The 19,709-nt window shown below is 36.3% G+C and overlaps 1 protein-coding gene and 1 long non-coding RNA gene across 3 annotated transcripts; both read left to right on the forward strand.

The window, feature by feature from the left end:
- The first annotated feature begins 4,232 nt into the window (after positions 1 to 4,232).
- Positions 4,233 to 6,515, forward strand: LOC126621632 (proline-rich protein 4-like). Of its 2 annotated transcripts, XM_050290172.1 has the most exons (3): positions 4,233 to 4,469; positions 4,882 to 6,006; positions 6,049 to 6,515. In XM_050290172.1, the coding sequence occupies exons 1-3, from the start codon at positions 4,328 to 4,330 to the stop codon at positions 6,171 to 6,173; spliced, it is 1,392 nt and encodes a 463-aa protein (XP_050146129.1). In that variant the 5' UTR covers positions 4,233 to 4,327; the 3' UTR covers positions 6,174 to 6,515. The 2 variants fall into 2 exon arrangements, with proteins under 2 accessions (XP_050146129.1, XP_050146128.1); XM_050290171.1 differs by having other exon boundaries at positions 4,234 to 4,469; positions 4,882 to 6,515.
- A 7,110-nt stretch (positions 6,516 to 13,625) lies between these two features.
- Positions 13,626 to 17,929, forward strand: LOC126621655 (uncharacterized). Its single transcript, XR_007623125.1, has 2 exons — positions 13,626 to 13,658; positions 17,686 to 17,929. It is a non-coding gene; the product is annotated as an uncharacterized LOC126621655 (long non-coding RNA).
- Positions 17,930 to 19,709: the final 1,780 nt, after the last annotated feature.

The following is a 19,709-nucleotide window of genomic DNA, read 5'->3' on the forward strand; positions in this document are numbered from 1 at the left end:
ATGGTGGTGAGCAAAAATGCTCCCGCCTTTGAATTGCTTGTATACTAGCAAATTAGCAATTGTACCCAAAGCTCCATGTTGAAGATATTGATTGGTGTTTTGGTTCTTGAGCAATGACAATTATATTCTTGTATATACGAGTCAAGATTCGTTGTCTAGCATTGGTAAACAAGTTATGTAGAATGATTCTCGTGCCTACGTTTTAGTAAATATTTGAAGCTGAATTGATTCATGTTTTTATTCGCTGCACATAAATATGTTCTTACTTGATATGCATAGTTTACAAATAAAATCCGTTGCAGATGATTCCACATATGATTTAACCTTGAATACAAGCGTGCTAAAGAAATGAATAATAAATAAAACACTGTCACAACTGTTAGTATACGAAATTTTAAGATTTTTTTCTCTCTTCTTTACAGGGTCGTATCAATGACTTAATACTATAGGTACACTTAGAGCACTTCCACCGTGCTCTTTTGCCCTATGGACAGGCCCCATTTGCAATCCAATCCCCTCCAAAGTGGTGCCAGCACATTCGAGCAATTGAGCTGAGGGGGAGCCCATAGGAGAGCTCAGGCACAAGTCCAAGGCTTGAGCGCCTGAGGGGGAGTGATGCAAGGCTGACGTCAGCCATGTTGTAAAATATTTTGCGTCAGGCACGTGTATAACACGCGAGCATGGGGAGTGCATTACCGACAAGATTTTAGGCGGTGGGGCCGACATTGCAGCCCACTAAGTAGCATTGCATCTGGACCGTTTGATTTCCAAATCAACGGCCCAAATTTTTTCCGTTTTAAAAATTAAAAAATAAGAAAAAAATATAAATGCTTCGGAAGGGACACGAGTCACAATCTGGACCGTTGGATTTCAAATTTTTTTGTAATCCGACAGCTCAACTTAATTAAGTTAATAAAAATAAATAAAAAATCCGAAAAAATTAAAAATTAAAAATTAAAAATTATAATTTTTTTACTTACCATTTTCTCTCACCTTACACTACATTTCAATATCTTCAACAATTCTAAACATGAAAGGACACGTCACACGGCAGAATTGGTTAAAAATCTTATCGAAATCTATCCACAAAAATTGTACTTTCAGATAATGACACATGGACGTGACGAGATCAGTTAAAAATCCAATCCGAAATTAAAAATAAATTATTTTTTATTATTTTAGAACAAATGAAATACTAATATTTTATTGCCTATTGTCATGGCTATTCAGTTTAAGGGTGAAGATGCAAAAGACAATTGCTATTTATTAAAGACAATTACTATTCACTGGAGGGGATTGAATTACCTATTGCCAATGGAAGCCTTTACATATTAAAAGTGCTCTTAGGAGCAATTCCACCCATTATCAAGGGCAAGTGCTTCTGGATTGCCCGTTAAACTAAAAAATGTCTTCCAGCAAGTGATGAGCCAAGCCAAAACCAATCCAATGTTCGTGCAAGAATTGCTTGGCCTTTCGTTCCGCCCACATTCCTTTATTTTGTACAAAATACCTACAGTTGTCCCATGTATATATAGCTTGATACAGGACTCGAGCCCACACGTGGAATGATGTCTAACCCCATATTGGGAGAAATTTTTCATTGTAACAGGAACACGGGTGGTACACCACGTCTTTTTATGTAAGTGGTGAAAATTTTTATTTTTTAAGTTATTAACTTCTTAACACATACAAATCCTACCATTTGTATAATAACATGTGGTGTATCACCTCGTGTGCCGGTCACACTGAAAAATCTCTCCCATGTTGGCAAGTTTCTTGTTAGGGGGTGTTTGTTTGCCTTCTTTAGTTCTCACTGGACTGGCTTAGATTAAAAATTAGTGCAATCCGTGTATGTTCATTGGCGGGACTAAGTTTAATGGGACAAGGGAGGACTCGCCTCGACTAAATCCCTCACTAGGAGGTCTTAGCGAGGCCCCCCAAAAACAATGGGATTGCTAGTCCCGTCTCCCTCATCTGCAAGTAGCGTCCCACGAACTCACATGAGCAGCATAAACCCCCTTCTCTCGTGACCAAACAAAAAACGTTTGTTGCTCATCTTCGTCATCCCGCAAACCCAGCACCCTTTTAGCATCTGGGTCGGTGATTTGGGGGCTTTTGCCATATGGGTTGACCTGAACGACGGCAAAGACGGGTCTTTTGCTACCTCTGCTTCGCTTTGCCCCTCCCATCTCCTTCTTCCCTGCTTCCCACAACCAGAAAATCCAGAAAAATCGAACCCATAAAGGCCAAAAGACCGAACCCATAAAGCCCAAAAAGAGATGGAGAGACGGAGAGGGAGGAGAGAGTAACTTTGGGGACGATATAGCAGGAAAATGGTTTTGAAGTGTTTTGCAGAAAAAAAAATGGAATTGAACTTTGAAGCATTTTGAAGGAAAAAATATGGGAGGAAAGGAAATAATGGGCAATGAAACCAAGGAGGAAGAAGGTACTCTCTAGAGAGAGGTAGAACCGTAGAGAGTGATTAGAATTTTTAGAAGGAAAAGGTTGAATTCATAATAAAATATTATTAGATGTATATTAAATATTAAATATTATAATTTATTAATTATTTTATTTTTTAGTTCGATATTGCACCAAACACTTCATTAACTTAATCTAGTTTAGTCTAATCTAAGCTAATCCAACTTAGTCTCCGAAGTTAATCCAGTTCGAAATAGTCTGGTACAACAAAAACACTCTTAGGGGCTTGAGTTAATATTTTGTACGAAATACCAATAAATTTGCCTTTGCCACTATGCTCTCTGACTGCTCTCATTCGAGCAACTTAACTTTTTCCATGTGCTCTATAATTACACAATTTTAGAACCCACCCCACCATACCCATATGAATAATCAATTTCATAAAATTATAGCAGTTTTTGAATTTTGATCCAGTTGGAGTTTAATCATTGAAATAAAAATATGTGAGCATTAGTTTTTGTATTTTTACTGTGTGTGAAGTGATGGTAGTAGGGAAAAGAATCCTGTACTCCCTCTGTTATAACTTCCGTCCCTAACTTTCCTCTTAAAATCCATTAATCTGACTAAAAGTTCTAATAGTGTTATTAGGAATATTGCTCCATATTGTGACGAGTTTCGAGACCAATACTCACATATTTTTAATTTAGGAACCAAAATTTCAATTGAACGAAAGCTTCAGTTAGACCAAATACAAATACATTACAAAGAAAAGAGATGATGAGGTTTCAATTTGAACTTCCAACTCCATTAGCCTCCTATAGTAATTGAACAGGCACATGATGAGTGTGTGTCCACATTTAATACATAAATTGGACTATTGATGAGAGGTTGTTATGAAAAATTGGTTGATAGTTTAGTTGATATGATGATCACGTGAATTAGGTATTTGCCTGCAAATGCCACCATTTGTTTCCTCTTTTAGTCTCCCAACTGTGAGAAATTAAACCACCAAGCCCCAATAAAAGAAAATAAATGGGGGCTCATGAGGAAAGGGCGCGCTCTATTGAAGATTGCAATTCGAAAATTTGACAGAATAAATTATAATTTATATTAATAGTTTCACTTGTAATCACAGTTGTCTTTTTTGATAAAAATCAACACTTGTCGAGCTGTGCAAATAATTAAGTTGAGATAATATCGGTGCAAGTAATTAAGTTGAGTCAATATTAGTGTAATTACATTGAATGATTCACCTTTCATTCTTGACCGAGTTTGATTCTCGTTTACATTCCAAGAGTTGATGTATTCCAATACGTGCATAAATAATCATGCATGTGTTAGACGGTGTAGGCTTGATATACATTTTATATGTTTGTCACTCTTATTTCACAAGTTGGGCTATTCTTGCATGTGCATAAATAATCTCACACATGTCAGACAATGTAAATTTGATATACATTGTTGACTAATTCCCTTACAGTTTAAGTATTTAGGGACATGCGTTGATCATATAACATAAATTACTTGGGTAAATTAAACGTGGGTTTGCGTAAAAAGCATGGTATTAATGGGATCCGTGTAAGTAGGTTTAGACAGATAAGATATGCAGTTGGGAGTTCTTGAATGAATGACATTGTGATATGGAGGATGAAGTCGGTATGCACGTTAGGGTCCTTTTCTTCTCCCCTAAACGCAAGGTCACCCCTAAAGAAAGGGTCCCTAGGGGACCCTAACCTCATGTGAAGCCCTTAAATTTCAGTGTCGATGTGCTTTTAGATCAAGGTGCTTATAAACCCTATATAATAAGCTTTGTAAAGATGGGTAATACCAACAGCTTATAGAATAAGCCGTTTTCTTCTTGATCTTTTCTCTCCCCCGTACGTCTGTGTTGGGGGTGCGGTTCCCAATGAAGATTCTCCAGAAGTGCTTCTGGCTGTGTCTGCTTTTTGTGAGCTTTAGCCATGCTGAGCAGACAGTTGAGGTAGTTGGGGTTGGAGAATGTACTGACTGTGCTCGGAATAACATTAAGACTAGCCATGCCTTTTCTGGTAACAAAATTTCTGTTTGCATTTTCTGTCATAAGTTGCTAATATTTTAGGTATTTTTGCATTGCCATGCACATTACTATGTTGCAATATTGCATGAACTTCAAAAGTGGACAGCAAAGTGACTATATTTGGAATAGTAATGCTAGTGAGACTAAATTTGTACATAAAATTTTGTAAACTAAATGACATGGAAGTTGATGATTGAATTATTACTTAAGTATTGAGAAACATGCTCATAAACTTAACAATTTCACTGAAGTTTTATTTCCGCTTTCTATGTATGGAACTTATATATAGTTTAGAGCACTTGCTCATACACTTAACTCTTGCTTTCTTCCTCTTGTGAACTAAGAAACCAATTAGGGTTTATTCTTGACCTAAATTGTTATTAAACTTAGCTACAATTTTACAGGTCTTCGTGTAACAATTGACTGCAAGCCCGAAAATGGGCACTTCAAAACAAGAGGAGTTGGGGAGCTCAATGAACAGGGAGAGTTCAAAGTCTCACTTCCTAAAGAGATTGTGAAAGAAGAAAACCAACTAAAAGAGGAATGTTATGCCCAACTCCACAGTGCATTAGCTGCCCCTTGTGCTGCCCATGATAGCCTAAAATCCACAAAAATAGTCTTCAAGTCCAAGGCAAGTGATGGGACACAAACATTTGGAGTGGCTGGTGGAAATCTCAAATTTTCACCTGTGACTTGCACTTCTGCCTTCTTTTGGCCTCACAAGAAGCACCCACTTTTTTCCAAATTGCCACCTTTGCCTAAGTTGCCGCCTTTCCCTAAATCTCACCCAATTTTTGGACACCCATTCCCATTCCCTCCTAAGGTGTTACCTCCATTCCCACCTAAGGTCTTCCCTCCAAAAGTTCCAATCTTCAAGAAGCCTCTTCCTCCACCAGTGCCAATCTACAAGAAGCCTCTCCCTCCACCAGTGCCGGTATACAAGAAGCCGGTCCCTCCACCAGTGCCGGTATACAAGAAGCCGGTCCCTCCCCCCATCCCGGTCTACAAGAAGCCTCACCCTCCGCCCGTCCCAGTTTACAAGAAACCTCTCCCTCCACCCGTCCCAGTCTATAAGAAGCCTAACCCTCCACCAGTCCCAGTATACAAGAAACCTTGCCCTCCACCAACACCAATCTACAAGAAACCTCTCCCTCCACCTGTCCCAATATATAAGAAGCCTCTTCCACCACCAGTTCCAGTATACAAGAAGCCACTTCCACCACCAGTCCCCATATACAAGAAGCCACTTCCACCACCAATCCCAATATACAAGAAGCCACTTCCACCACCAGTCCCCATATACAAGAAGCCACTTCCACCACCAATCCCAATATACACAAAGCCACTTCCACCACCAATCCCAATATACAAGAAGCCACTTCCACCACTAGTCCCCATATACAAGAAGCCACTTCCACCACCAGTCCCAATATACACAAAGCCACTTCCACCACCAATCCCAATATACACAAAGCCACTTCCACCTCCCATCCCATTCTACAAGCCAAAGCCACATCCATTCTTTAAGCCTCACCCTCCATTGCCAAAGATTCCTCATCCATTCTTTAAGCCTCTCCCTCCATTGCCAAAGATTCCTCATCCATTCTTTAAGAAACCACCACTCCCACCACTCCACCCAAAATATTACTTCCCCCACCCAAAGCCCAAGCTTCCTCTCATCCCCAAAATCCCATAAATACTTCCCCCACCCAAAGATTGGCAAGTTCCCACCCCTGCCACCTTTGGTTCCTCAATATCCTTAGGCTATTGAAGTACTATATATTCTTTCCAGCTGTAAGTAGAAGCTAGCATCAACGTTGTGTGGTGAAGTGAAAGCATGAAGCAATTTAAGATCACAATAAATTAAGCCTTCAAAAGTTCAACTGTTCAAACCTTGAAGAGAAGCAAATATCAGAGAGATAGCTGATAGAGTGGAAGACTGTTTATTTATAAGTTATTATTTGACTTGTTTGGATTGTGTTTCTTTACATTGTAATATCACAATTGTTTTTGAAAAATTTCAGGTGGATATTACTTATGTTATAGTGTTACTTTTCATGTTTTTCGTGGTAAATATTTACTATTCTGTTGTCATTCCCCTTGAATTTACAGTGGTGGAAATTCAAGTTTCATGTATTTTATGTGGGTGTTATATCGCATACAAGTTAACCATGACTCATCAGAAAAGTAAAACCTTATGAATCCGATTTTTTAGCTACTAAATCTTTCGTTTCATTAGACATTAGTTGTAAGCACTTATCATTTATAACACATCCAATTTTTTGATACACGCGATATTAGGAGGACGAGTGGTTTGAAAGTATGGGCAATGCTATATTGCTTGTGACATACAGATTCAATGCGTTTTCTTCTCAGCACAAGATCTAATGTAAATAGAGTTAGTATTATCGGTTTCGAAAGGGCCTATCTAGTTCACATGTCGACGTCTCAACCAAATATAAAAGGGTATGCATGCATGCAATTGATGCATGGATTGATCCTTGCTTAGGTCGTTTTCCCAGCAGAAGATTTTTCATGCTGCTTTCAAGTTTGTACAAGACACTTTGAAAAGTATGTGGCCCATAAAATTAGTAGGTCTGTACTGATACTAAAGTGTTTTAAATAAAAGTTGCTTATTTTATCATTTTTTATGTTCAAAGGTGTTTTGTAAATTAAAGAAAAAAGAATTATTTTGAAAGCTGTGATGATTGACAGCATAAATCACCGAAAAGCTGAAGCTATTAAATGCTGTTTTGAAAAATTAGTTTTTTTTCAAAACATGCGGAACTACGTTGCATCTTTAATAAAAAAAATTAAAGTTCAATAACACCCTCGTCATTTTTATAAAATGACAATCGTTGTCCCTCTTCATGCGTCGCCCACTCTCCCGATCATCCCTCTCCTCCCTTCTTTTTCCTAAGACTTCCTCCCTTTCCCAAATCAGCTCAATTTGAGCAGCACCACCAGCAACCCTTGTCAATGGGGCTGAAACACCTCACCTCCTCCCAGATCCACCAGATCCAGTCCCAACCCCAACTCCAAATCTTTTGGGATAATTACCACCAACAAGTTTCTCAGCTGTCGTCTGGGATTTGTCGATCTGAGCGGGAGGTTCAAGCATGTGCAGGTTCATTACTGCAGGTGCAGGTGAGGGAGAGGAGAAAGGGTGGAGAAAATGAGGGAGAAAGAGAGGAGAGAGGAAGGTTCATTTCTGCAAACCCATAAGAGAGAGGACGGAGAGAATGGAGAGGAGAGAGAAAGGTTGGTTTCTGCAAAATTCAAAGGATAGATGACTGTGAAAATGAGGAGACGGGTGTGTCAATAGAATGTTTTTTTTGTTATCTTAAAATAAATCATAAAGTCATTTTTATCATCAGGACCGGTCATGAGTATTTAGGGTCCTGTGCAAGACATAGGTGGAGGCCTGAGTATTAGTTTTAATGTTATTTTCCAATTTTTTTTGAATTTTTTTATCTATAAAACTAATATATTACAAGTTACTGCAATGAAAATAAGTTGTTTGATTGGTTGGTTTTTTTTTATCCTTACCTTTAAAGGTCCTAAGTTCAATACATGTTGGATACATTTTTGTGATCTTCTTTTTAAGTTTGCAAATTTGCAAAAGCTTAAAAAAATAGCAAAGCAATGTCATTGGGATTCAAACCCAGCACATGGGCTACAAGGTATAAAAACTAAACCAATAGCGCTAGAACAACGTACATGATTGTCCTTTGCCTCTAATTTATTTTATATGCATTTGTATACATGTAATGAAAATTTTGGGTCCTTCCAAATCGGGGACCCTGTGTGGTGGCACCACACACCCTCAGGCCCGACTCTGTTTAACATCACACTCTTTTTAGTCATTTAACGCAATCCAAGCAGTTTTACCAAAAGTTTGTCAAATACTTAAACACTGTTTTTTTTTTTTTGGTTAAAATACTATTGGAATAAAAGTTTGCCAAAAACCCAACTACTTTATTTTACAGTTGTTTATTTTCATAGCATAACATAAGCAATTTTTTTTTTTAAAAACACAGCAACACCAATGATAATTTATGAGCCAGTATGGGCGCCTTTGAAGTTATGAAAGAAAACTTATTCATCGCAACCATTACCATATTAATAAATAATTATTAGGGCTGTGTTCGGTTGGTAAACCGTGCTAAATTTCATGTGCCACCTGCTAGCCACATATACATAATTACCAAAAATCAGTTACCGCTAGCCAACCGTCTTCTTGTGATTTCCAAAAATTTGTTTAGCCAAAATTATTGGTTGGTTCAGTTGATAAATGGCACAACCGATGTTTTGCAAATAAGCTACAAAAACAACAGCTCAAGACCATACATTGACCCATAAACAACAAACTAAAAAAGAGAAACCAAAATTATTGGCTGATTCGGTTGGTAAATGGCACAACTGATGGTTTGCAAATAAGCTACAAAAACAACAGTGCAAGACCATGCACCGACCCGTAAATAACAAATCAGAAAGAGAAAAATAAGTTGTTGCTGCAATTTTGCAATTGATGATAAGCCAACATAATCATGACTTAACAAATTAAAATGGAAATCAAATCAAAACTTAATAAGCCAACAACAATGTCAGCAAACATAATCCAGCAAACATAATCATTGAACTGAAATACTATAATTAGAAATAGAAAAAATATAGCAATACTTACATTTTTCTAGTTCTTCACATGTCAAGCATGTAAAAATACCCAAGATATCTAAATAGAAAAAGAAAAAAAAAATATATATATATATATATATATATATATTGGTAGGTATGCATACCGCCGTTATACAAAATCCAATATCAAAGTCATACCATTAATTGTCGGTTCAATATAATGCCAACCAATTATGAAAAAATGCAAAAACTATACCATACCATTACGAACTGACTGGTATTGTTCGGTCGGTAAATCGGTTTATGGTAAAATTTCCCAGCCCTAATAATTATACATATATGATGCTAAGGAAGAAGAGATTCGAAGACATGATTTTAAATTATAGGGTGAACTGCCAATTTAGTTTTTGAATTATTGCATGAGTGAAAATTAGGTCCCTAAACTATTTTTTTCAAAAAAAATCAATCATTGTTATAAAAATTTGCCAATTACAGGGTGAACTGCCAATAATTATACATATATGATGCTAAGGAAGAAGAGATTTGAAGACATGACTTTAAATTATATGGTGAACTGTCAATTTAGTCTTTGAATTATCGCATGAGTGAAAATTAGGTCTCTAAACTATTTTTTTCTTCAGAAAAATTAATCATTGAATTATAAAAATCTGCCATTACATCTCTAATATTATATTCGAAGTTACTATATTCAATTTTCCATCAATTTAAATCACCCTACTTGCATGTGATACACATTGGAGGGTAAATTGATCATTTTTCATAAAGAAATAATGTATGCAGTTAACTTTGGAGGGTAAATTATACGTTAGATTAGCAACCTATATGAAATGTTAAGGGCTTATAGGCGATAAAATGACAGTATTACACTCTATAGTGTGTCAAGTGACTTAAGTTGACAAAAAATTAGATAAAATAGCTTTGAATATAATAAAAGGGATGAAATTAGCAATTCTTAATGAATTTAGGGACTTATTTTACCGAAAAAAATAATTTAAGGACCTAATTTTCACTAAGGTGATAATTCAGGAACTAAATCGACACTGTACCCTAAATTATATATGCTAAAACTCATTTTTGCCTAAAACACTATTTATTGAATTTGAGTTTTGTGTTATCGTTATAAATAAATAAACATGTCAGATGTTATTATTATTGAAATTCTAATATTCATATTCATTGTGACATTCCGTCCCAAAATTTATTATTTTTTATTCTTAGTCGTAGTGAAATTATCATAATGCCACTGAGATGCCACGTAGGCCATCCACGTGGACCTCAATTTTCCTTTCACTTTTCCAGTCTTATTTTACTATTTTTTAATAGTACTCACTTTTACGAACACGGGACTGTAGACGGAATTCAATTCGAAGTTATAACAAACAAGTTATGTTCGAAACTATGTAAAAATACCCTGAGGCAATTTCAAATTCGAAATTCTTGTATAGTGGCCACTGCTTTGGTCTGATTTTCTGATTAGCCTTGTGGGTTGTGTGCGTTGGTAACTAAGAAAGTTGGTTTAAGTGTGCAACAAGTGGACAATTTAATATTGTTTTATGGGTAAACTACCAATTAGTTCCTAGATTATCACCTTAGTGAAAATTAGGTCCCTAAACTATTTTTCAGAAAAATTAGTCCTTGAATTATAAAAATCTACCAATTACATCCCTAATGTTATATTCGAAGCGACTATATTCAATTTTCTGTTAATTTAAGTCACGTTCCTTGCATGTGATACACATTGAAGGGTAGATTGGTCGTTTTTCATAAAGAAATAGTGTATGGAGTTAACTTTGGAGGATAAATTGGTAGTTTTTCATAAATAAGTTGTGTAAGTTAACTTTTGAGGGTAAATTAGACATAAATTAACAACCTATGAAATGTTAAGGGCTTATAGATTACACTCTAATGTGTGTTAAGTGACTTAAATTGACAAAACAAATTGGATAAAATAGCTTTGAATATAATAGTAGAGATGAAATTAGCAATTTATAATGAATTTATGGACTTATTTTACTGAAAAATAATTCATGGACTTAATTTTCACTGAGATGATAGTTTAGGGACTAAATCGACACTTCACCCTTGTTTTATTAGGTTTTGAAAACTCACACTTTTGTGCCATCATCCATTAGACATCATTTCTTTTCCATTTTTTATAAAATATATTTTCTTTCTCTCCCACTATCGCACGTTTCTCTCTCTCTCTCTCTCTCTCTCTCTCTCTCTCTCTCTCACACACACACACACGCGCGCGCGCCATATCCTATCACTTTTCCCTCGCATCTCTCTTTTCCTCACACATCCCACTTTTCCCTTTTTTTCCCCATATCAGCCGACTCTCTCTCTTTTTTCATCTTTTCACTCATTCACATCTTTCTTTCTCTCTACCCACTCAACTCTTCATCACCTTTCAAATTCTCTCCCATAGCTCTCCTCACTCTCTCCTTCTCGGTGCAAGCCAAACAACCACCACACCATCTCCAAACGCCACCAAAAAATTCCTCAAAATTCACTCAAAATTTTCTAAAGGTCTCTACAACTTACTCTTAATCGTTGATCGTGAGAAAGCCCAAAGGAAAACGAAGATCCGGTTGCGTAGCTTGATGAACGTTGGCAAAACTTTCGCTCCTTCAACCACGGTAGGCCTAGATTTCTCACTCTCAAACTCTCCTTTGAAATTTTGGTAAATATTCTTACCATGCATACAAGTTTCTATGTGTTTAAAGGATAAATATCTAACCCACCATGTTTTTCGGTAAGTTGTAGGATTTTTCATGCCAAACCTGGCCAAACCTTGTTGATTTGATCAAGTTTGAAGGTGTAGGACGACTTCCCACAATCTCTAGGCCACAAATTTGAGCTTGTATGCTCGAATCCCCTCTGTTCAGAAGGTTCCATGTCGGGCAGTAGCTTTTAGGCCGTTTTTCGAGCAACTCTGGCCAACTTTTGGCTTTAAAATGGGTATAATCTTATTCCTCTCATTCTAAACTTCATTTTCACATATTATGCGTTAAATTTGGTTATGTAACGGCTTCGAACGAGCCGTTTGAATTTCTTCCCAAATTTCCAACGAAAATGTCATTCTTGTCCAAACTAAGGGAAATTAAGTTTATTGCATTAATTATTATTACTTTAGTGAATAGTGTGGTAATTTTTCATTTAGGAGAGGACCATCTGAAGGTGTACTGTGAGCAGAATAGTTGGAAGGATACGACATGAATGTACCTGTGAGAGGGTCTTTTCGTTTTTACTTATATATATATGTATATGTGATTTTTCTCAACAACTGCTTTTATATACTATGATGTTACATGCCGTGTTTATCTTTACAAATAGACTTTTCGTACACTTTATGTTTTTAATATTATTTGTGAGCATAAACTTGTGGCATAACATTCTTGCATTTTATCTGCTCATTATTACATGTTTGCACGATGTTTCTTAGTTATTTGTACTGTCCTGGGCCAAGGCCCAGCTTCACGTGTAGTTCACATACACCGTTTACATTCGCTTTGGATCCAGAGTTAGGTGCTAGCCTGTCCTTTTGTGTGATGTTTTGGACTCGTATGTGATGCGACTAGCGTAGCTCATGTGATATAGTACTAGAATGTAAAACCTACACTCAGCCTGTTCCATTGTCTAAATATCTCTGTAATGGACTTGTGTGCCTACATAAATTAATGAGCATTGATTTCTTGTAATAACGATTTGAGATTTAATGGCTAATTATATTAACACCCCACAAATTGTTTAAGAAACCCCACATTTGCTTTTTCACTTAAAAATTATCTTAATACACCCCACTTACTTTCCTATAATACCCCCACAACCCACATTCTCAATATACATCTTATATTTTATACATACACCCCACATTTTTCAAATATTAAAACACTCATTTTTAATTTTCAGAGATTGAATCTAACCATATGAACACTAAAAGATGAATATGAATATAGAAGTTTAAATAATGCAGCAAACGCAAAATTAATAATTATCGATGTCATCGAAATCACTAAAACAATGAAAACTATGAAGTCTTATCTCATGTAAAGCTCCTGAAACATCAATTTCGTATTCCATTCGTCAAAAACAATTTTTCTTAATCAACATGTTTGATAGTTGAGAAGATAAATAATACGCTAAAAGTGATTTGTGGTGTATTTATAAATCTTTATTTTTTTTTAACCTAATAAGGTCAAAATTGTCATTGCATAGTGGAATAAATAAGTCATTTAATATTAAATTTTGATGTGGGATGCATTCAACATTTAATGTTGAGATACCTTCTTGTTGTATCTTACATCTTTTGACTCACTTTTGTTGCAGGGTACCGTATTACATACTAGTATTATAATATTTTCAGGAAACTTTATACTTGTTTTACATTGAGGGGTTACACATTTTCGAAAACGGTTTATAAAACTTTATTTTTAGGTCCACTCATCCTTGTTTTTCGCCCCTCTAGGATTTCAGTGGCAAAGGTTTCGTGACGACAAAGATTGCTGGTAAAAGTTGTCATGTAAGAGACTTCTCCTTTTCGTATAAATTTCATTACTCCTTTTTTACTAGAATTTATCTATGCTCTAACATCACTTATGTGATATGAGTTCAATCTCACTCACATGAGCACTATAAATTAATCACTTTTAGGTTTTAATTTATTCACATTTTCACATCACTACACGTTATGGCTTCGTCACCTTCCAGGTGTCGACCAACACATCGTGATTCTGATGTCCAGGTGAACATTTCGGATATGGGTGTGTCATTCATAATTGAGTTTTGTGTTATCGTTATAAAAACATATTCGCATGTTATTATTGAAATTTAAAAACACCGATTTTAAGCTTCATCCCATAACCCAACCACGTATTTAGTATCTGCTAATGCTTCTAAATCCATAGACAAACTGACTCAGGTTAAATTTGTTTGTGCCATATGGATTCAAGCCAAAGATTTTCAAACTTATGATCATTAAGTAGGGAATCATCTAGAAGAGAAATGAACAGTTGTCATTCCTTCTTAGTCTCATATGATGTGCCCACTATAGCATGTGTCCCTAGTAGCAGAGCCATGATTTCAGATTAGGAGGGGCCTTTAAAAAATGTTAAAAAAAATGCTACAACACTGCTAATAACACCAGCCCTAAAACAACGTTGCAGCATGCTTGCAAATCCATCTCTCACGCTCACTAATCCATCTCTTAGGTTATCGTCTCATCCAATGTTTGGTCATCGTCTCAGCCACTACTTTCCTACTCTAGATTTTTGGTCTAAGTATGATGTTTGTTTGCTCAGTGACAATGGTGTTGATTTTTCAATTTCTTTCCCTTTCATCAATACGTTCTAACCCGTTGGGAGTCATGTTAATTGGCAAAGAAAACAATCTAATAGAAAGGGCTAATGACAACACGAAAATCACATATGGATGAAAGCATAATTCAAGTTTATCAACAACCACCAGTACCATGTGAAAAAGATTAAACTCTAGGAAAACCAGCTCTCTCGCCTACCATTTCTCTCCTTTTGGTTAGGGCTCTAGCCCTTTAAAAAAAATCTTAGAAAATCAAAAGGATAATCTAATTTTTTTCTCTGTGAAAAAAATGTCAAGGTAAGTCGGAGACCATTATGGTCCCTTCATGGCTCCGCCCTAGGGTGTCCCTGAAGCAGCATATGCAGTACCTGTTCCTATTTTAGCATCATCAAGAGCACCTCCAAAAGTCTCACTTTGTCGTTTGGCTTACCTTAACAAGCCAGAGATCCCCGAGGTATTATTAGGTACCATATTTATGAAAGGGTAATGCTAGGTAGACCAAATTTTTAAGCCAAATTTGTAAAATCAAACGATATCTCACTAATACGAAATAAGCATATTAATCAACACTTAAATAATAACCTAATCATCAACAACCACATTATTTGATTTACAAAATTTGGTCTTTCTAGCAATACCCTTTATGGAATACTTATCCCCAGGGCAATCAAGACCTTCTTTGTGCCACCTCATCAACTCTACAAGGATTTGGACTGATAGGCATTAAGGCCATCTCCAACTGAATGAGCTATGTTTAGCCCTTGTCCAGATTATAGCCATGTAATAAATTATTTTTTAATGAACAATGTTAGGCCATATTATATACTATCTCCAACCGAATGACGATATTTTTAGCACTCTTAATAATTTATTATTTTAAATTTGTTCTTTAATTTTATTGGTTAATTGAATTAAACTACCATATTAAAATTATGTTTGAATATGTTTTGAGTGTCACTTGTTACTAAATAAATAAGCCTCTGGATTTCTTATCCATTGGTTGAAGATGTGACATATGAAAAAAAATATCGAAAAATTTAAATTTAGATTATTGGAAGAGATAAGGGAGGGTGTTTACAAAAAGGATGTGAGAAATGATGTAGAAATGGGCCTAAAAAAAGGGGCTACCCAGTTGGCTAAGAATGTTGAGCCTGATGGCCAAAGGATAAAGCTTGGCCTGGTGGATCCCCTTTTTCTTTGGCCCAACTGTGATGACTTGTCCCTAATTTTCTATGTAATTTCTCCCCGAATAAGTAAATTACCGTTTATGCCCTTGTTCGCAAGTGACGTGGACGTATTTATTCGCTCTTAAATTATTATTCTCGCTATCATAATTAATTTGTACTCGTTGTTACGAGTGTATGTTAATTTTATCAGTGTTAGAAACACTATTTCGAATGGATTTTCTGATTTGCTTTTACTGTGGGAAATCTGGAAAAGCCTATCTTGTTACTTCTTTAAAATTTGGTCTGTGCCTTATATTTTTCACCAATCAATCTTCTTCCCTCTTTCTGGCACCTAATCAGACTCTCAATCTCTCTGTTCAATCAGAAACCATCACTTATCTCTCTTATCTCTTTCTCTCTCTCAAAACTGTACCTCGCTCTTCTCTGCAATAAAGAAGACCACCACCATCTCTTCACAGATCGAACCTGAAAACCACATATTTGGACTCCTCTCGTCACCACGAACTTAACCATACCCTCATATCGCATGTTGGTTAAGTTTTGAGTGGTCAACGCGGAGCAACTCGGAAGCTCCGACTCGGTGGTTTTTGTGTTGACGTGATCGCAGCTGAGTTACCAAGTTTTGAAGGTTGTGGAAGCATCCACACAACGCCCTAAGGTTCCTAGACTAGTTTTGGTGGAGCGTTGATGTCGAAATAAGCACGTTCAATTAGTTGACTTTTTGACCGAGACATTCGAGCCATTTTCCGTCCACTTTTGGACTTTTGGAAGGTATAACGTTGTTCTACTCTCCATAAGCTTCAAATCCATATAAATTTCGTGAAAAATGGTTAAGAATTGAGCAAGTTATAAAGGTTTGAAATTTTCCCAGAAACCGGTGAGTTCAAACGGTGATCGGCGAGGCGTCAACCCTGACGGAATATTCTAACGGCATCAAGTAACGCTGTTAGCTTCTGTTAAGGTTTTAACGGAATATTCCTAACGCCGTTAGTCACATGGATTGCACGTGCTACGCGTGGCCGGCATGTGAGGGCGCGTCTGGTGTCCAAAAATATTTTTGAAAATTTATGTAGGTCCGTGACGTCGAGTAGATCGATTTCATATATTCAAACCCTATGTTTGAGCAAATTATGGGAAGTTATTCCTAGTTTTTAGCATATGTCCTTATTAATTAATTATAAATAGTTGTTTCGCATATAGGCGAAACCTACCCTGAGGATGTGCGTGGATAAGTGAGAGTAGGGGGCTACGATCCTACGACATACCAGTGGGTGGACATTTTCTTTTCGTATATTATGTATATACTTTATAGTTTCCATAAATGTTTTTAAATGCTTTTATGCATTTATGCCATGAATTATATATTTTTCTAAATGCTATGAAATGGTTGAGTTTTATATTGCATCATGGTATATCCATATGCATATTACCTGCATGTAATTGATGTGAATGGTTTGAAATGCTAATGTGAACGCGGGACGCTCATGTAAGTCCAGGTAAAGTTATGTTGTGAATTGAAATGGTTGAATCACTATGACATGTTTTTGCATATAAAGTGCTCATCATTGCTACATCCCGGTGTTAGTGCTCCCACCCAAGGCTAGGGCTAGTCCTTCAAGTGTATGTTCACCTCCCGCACCGCACGCTCACCTTGGATCCAAGTAGGTGCTAATCCTATCGTACATATCACATTAGGTGACTCCAACTCATAGGTGACCCGAGCATAGCGTTAGTCTTCACGTGATTGTAGCACTAGAGTGATTATTATTACACCTAGTCATGTCGTACAGGTCACATTAGGGGATTCCAACTGACATGTTAGTATAGATTACATCACATAATCATATCTATACTGTTGTTGAGAATATCTGTTGTGGCATACTTCTGGACTTACATTCAGCATGGACTTATTTTCATACTTATAAGTAGTATGATATTTTTGGAAACTATACATGTTTTACAGTGAGGGGTTAGTATGATTGAAAAATAAATGTATTTTATAAACCTTTTTGTGCTTACTCACCCTTTTGTTTTTCGCCCCTCTAGGTCCTAGTTAGCTGATTTATCTCTGTGGCGTACAAGGAATAGCTGGTGGATTTCAACATATCTCCACTTAACGTCGGAACTTATCTCTAGTTGTGTAATAAGTACTTCTCTCGTTCGATTGCTTTACCCTTATGTTATCTATGCTTTGAATACTTGTAGTTATGGGTTGTAACCACTATTGCGCACTCACGTTATTAGTTAGTTAAATTCTAGTTTTAGTTTTAATTTATTCACAATTTTCTTACATCACTTGCACTTTTGATTACGTCACCTTCACGTGACGGCTATCACGCCTTGATTCCGGTTGGGGTGTGTCACCAACCCTCCATTGGAGTTGGATTTTAGAGCATTTCGGGCTGGATTTTGGCCTATAGTCCTATAGCCATCTCCATTGGAGATGGCCTAATCTTCTTTTTTTGGAGTGGGATCTTTCATAACAGTTCTCTCAAAACATTGAGTATTCATCACTCTGAAATTTGTTTCAATTCATTTAGTCAGGCAAGATATTCCAATACCCTTTCCTTTCAATTCATTTGAAACATAAACCATCAAAAAGTGGTTAATCCATGTCCTTAGTTATATTTTTCACCTCCCAATGTTCCTTTCCATTCTCTTGGCATGGTAATTTAGAATGGTAGTTATATGTTTCATTGATCATACATATAGTGCACTAAATATTAGAAAGTCTCATTGAGTCCATATGAGAGAGTATTCAAGACAATCGTGGTTCATGGAGCCTTATGATTTGAAGTGCTACTATTACAAGAATGTGGTCGTTGTATCTTGGGAGACATGCGTCGATCAACCATGTGCACCGTAATGGAGTGTAAACTTGTCTTAAGGACAAAGTGTGTAATACTTGCCTCGACCGTATTTTCAGGTTTTTCGAATCCTTATGTCATGTTTGTTTAACATTAGTTACTCATGTGCATGCATTGCTTTGATGTATAATTGCATGAATTATTTCTTGATTTTCCATGTGATTTAATATTAGCAATTATACCCTATTTTACAGTATATTGTATATGTAACCATCTGGACTGCTCCTCCCACCTTTCCAGAAGAAAAAAATCCCCATGAGACTTGCTTTGTTCAAGTAGCTTTATTTCTTTAATTGTTTATAGTTCATGTCTAATGTGTCCTCAGGGCGACTGACGAGAAATTAAGTGATTTGTAAGCAATCTGCCGAAACTCTCTCAAATAGGCTTTTGGAAGAAGAGAAAACCATTGCAGATTGCCTACACAAGAATAGCCTGAGGTAGTGATTCTCCTGTTGTGATGCCATGTTCTTCTTGAATGAGTATGCTCTGAGTACACAGTTAACTGCTTAGTGTGGCTATACATTCCGATATTCTAATTTTCCCTCCATGATTCTTTTGGCATGGGATGAGGTATATTATCAAATACTTTGGTGGCATAAAATCTGGTATCATATGTGATTGAATAAGTGCTTGAATTATGTTATGAGTTTAATTAATTAATTTATTTTATTTACTGTTTGACGTTGTTGTGGAGAATGAAGGAGACAATATTATCGGAGTTACGCATTTGAGTGTTTATAAAGGAACAATACTTTAGTTTTTGAACTTTATACAGTTTGGACATAAAAGGACACTTTACAAGTATGAGTAGGACCATAGCTTTTGAAAAACACTACCCGGGGATGGCGAATTAATATCTCAAATTTTTGTTATGTAATATATGAATGTAAATAACACTAGGCGTATCAACATCTCCAAAAGTTTCAAGTCTTTACATGGATGTTACATATAATGTAACCTGTAAACAGTACTCTGCCACATATTTTCAAGACTTTTCACCCCTTGAACAAAGTTTAAAATCACGCGGCAATTTACGGGTACACCTGCTAGTAGGAGATCAAATCGTCTACACCCATTTGTTTTCAGTTTTTGTTTTCATTTTTTTTAAACTGAAAATTGAAATATAGTTTGGTAACTATTTTTAGGAGATTAAATCGTCTACACCCGTTTGTTTCCTACTTTCTAAACGAAACGGATATGTAC

Source organism: Malus sylvestris, chromosome 5, assembly GCF_916048215.2.
Source record: "Malus sylvestris chromosome 5, drMalSylv7.2, whole genome shotgun sequence".
In the NCBI taxonomy this organism is placed as follows: Eukaryota; Viridiplantae; Streptophyta; class Magnoliopsida; order Rosales; family Rosaceae; genus Malus; species Malus sylvestris.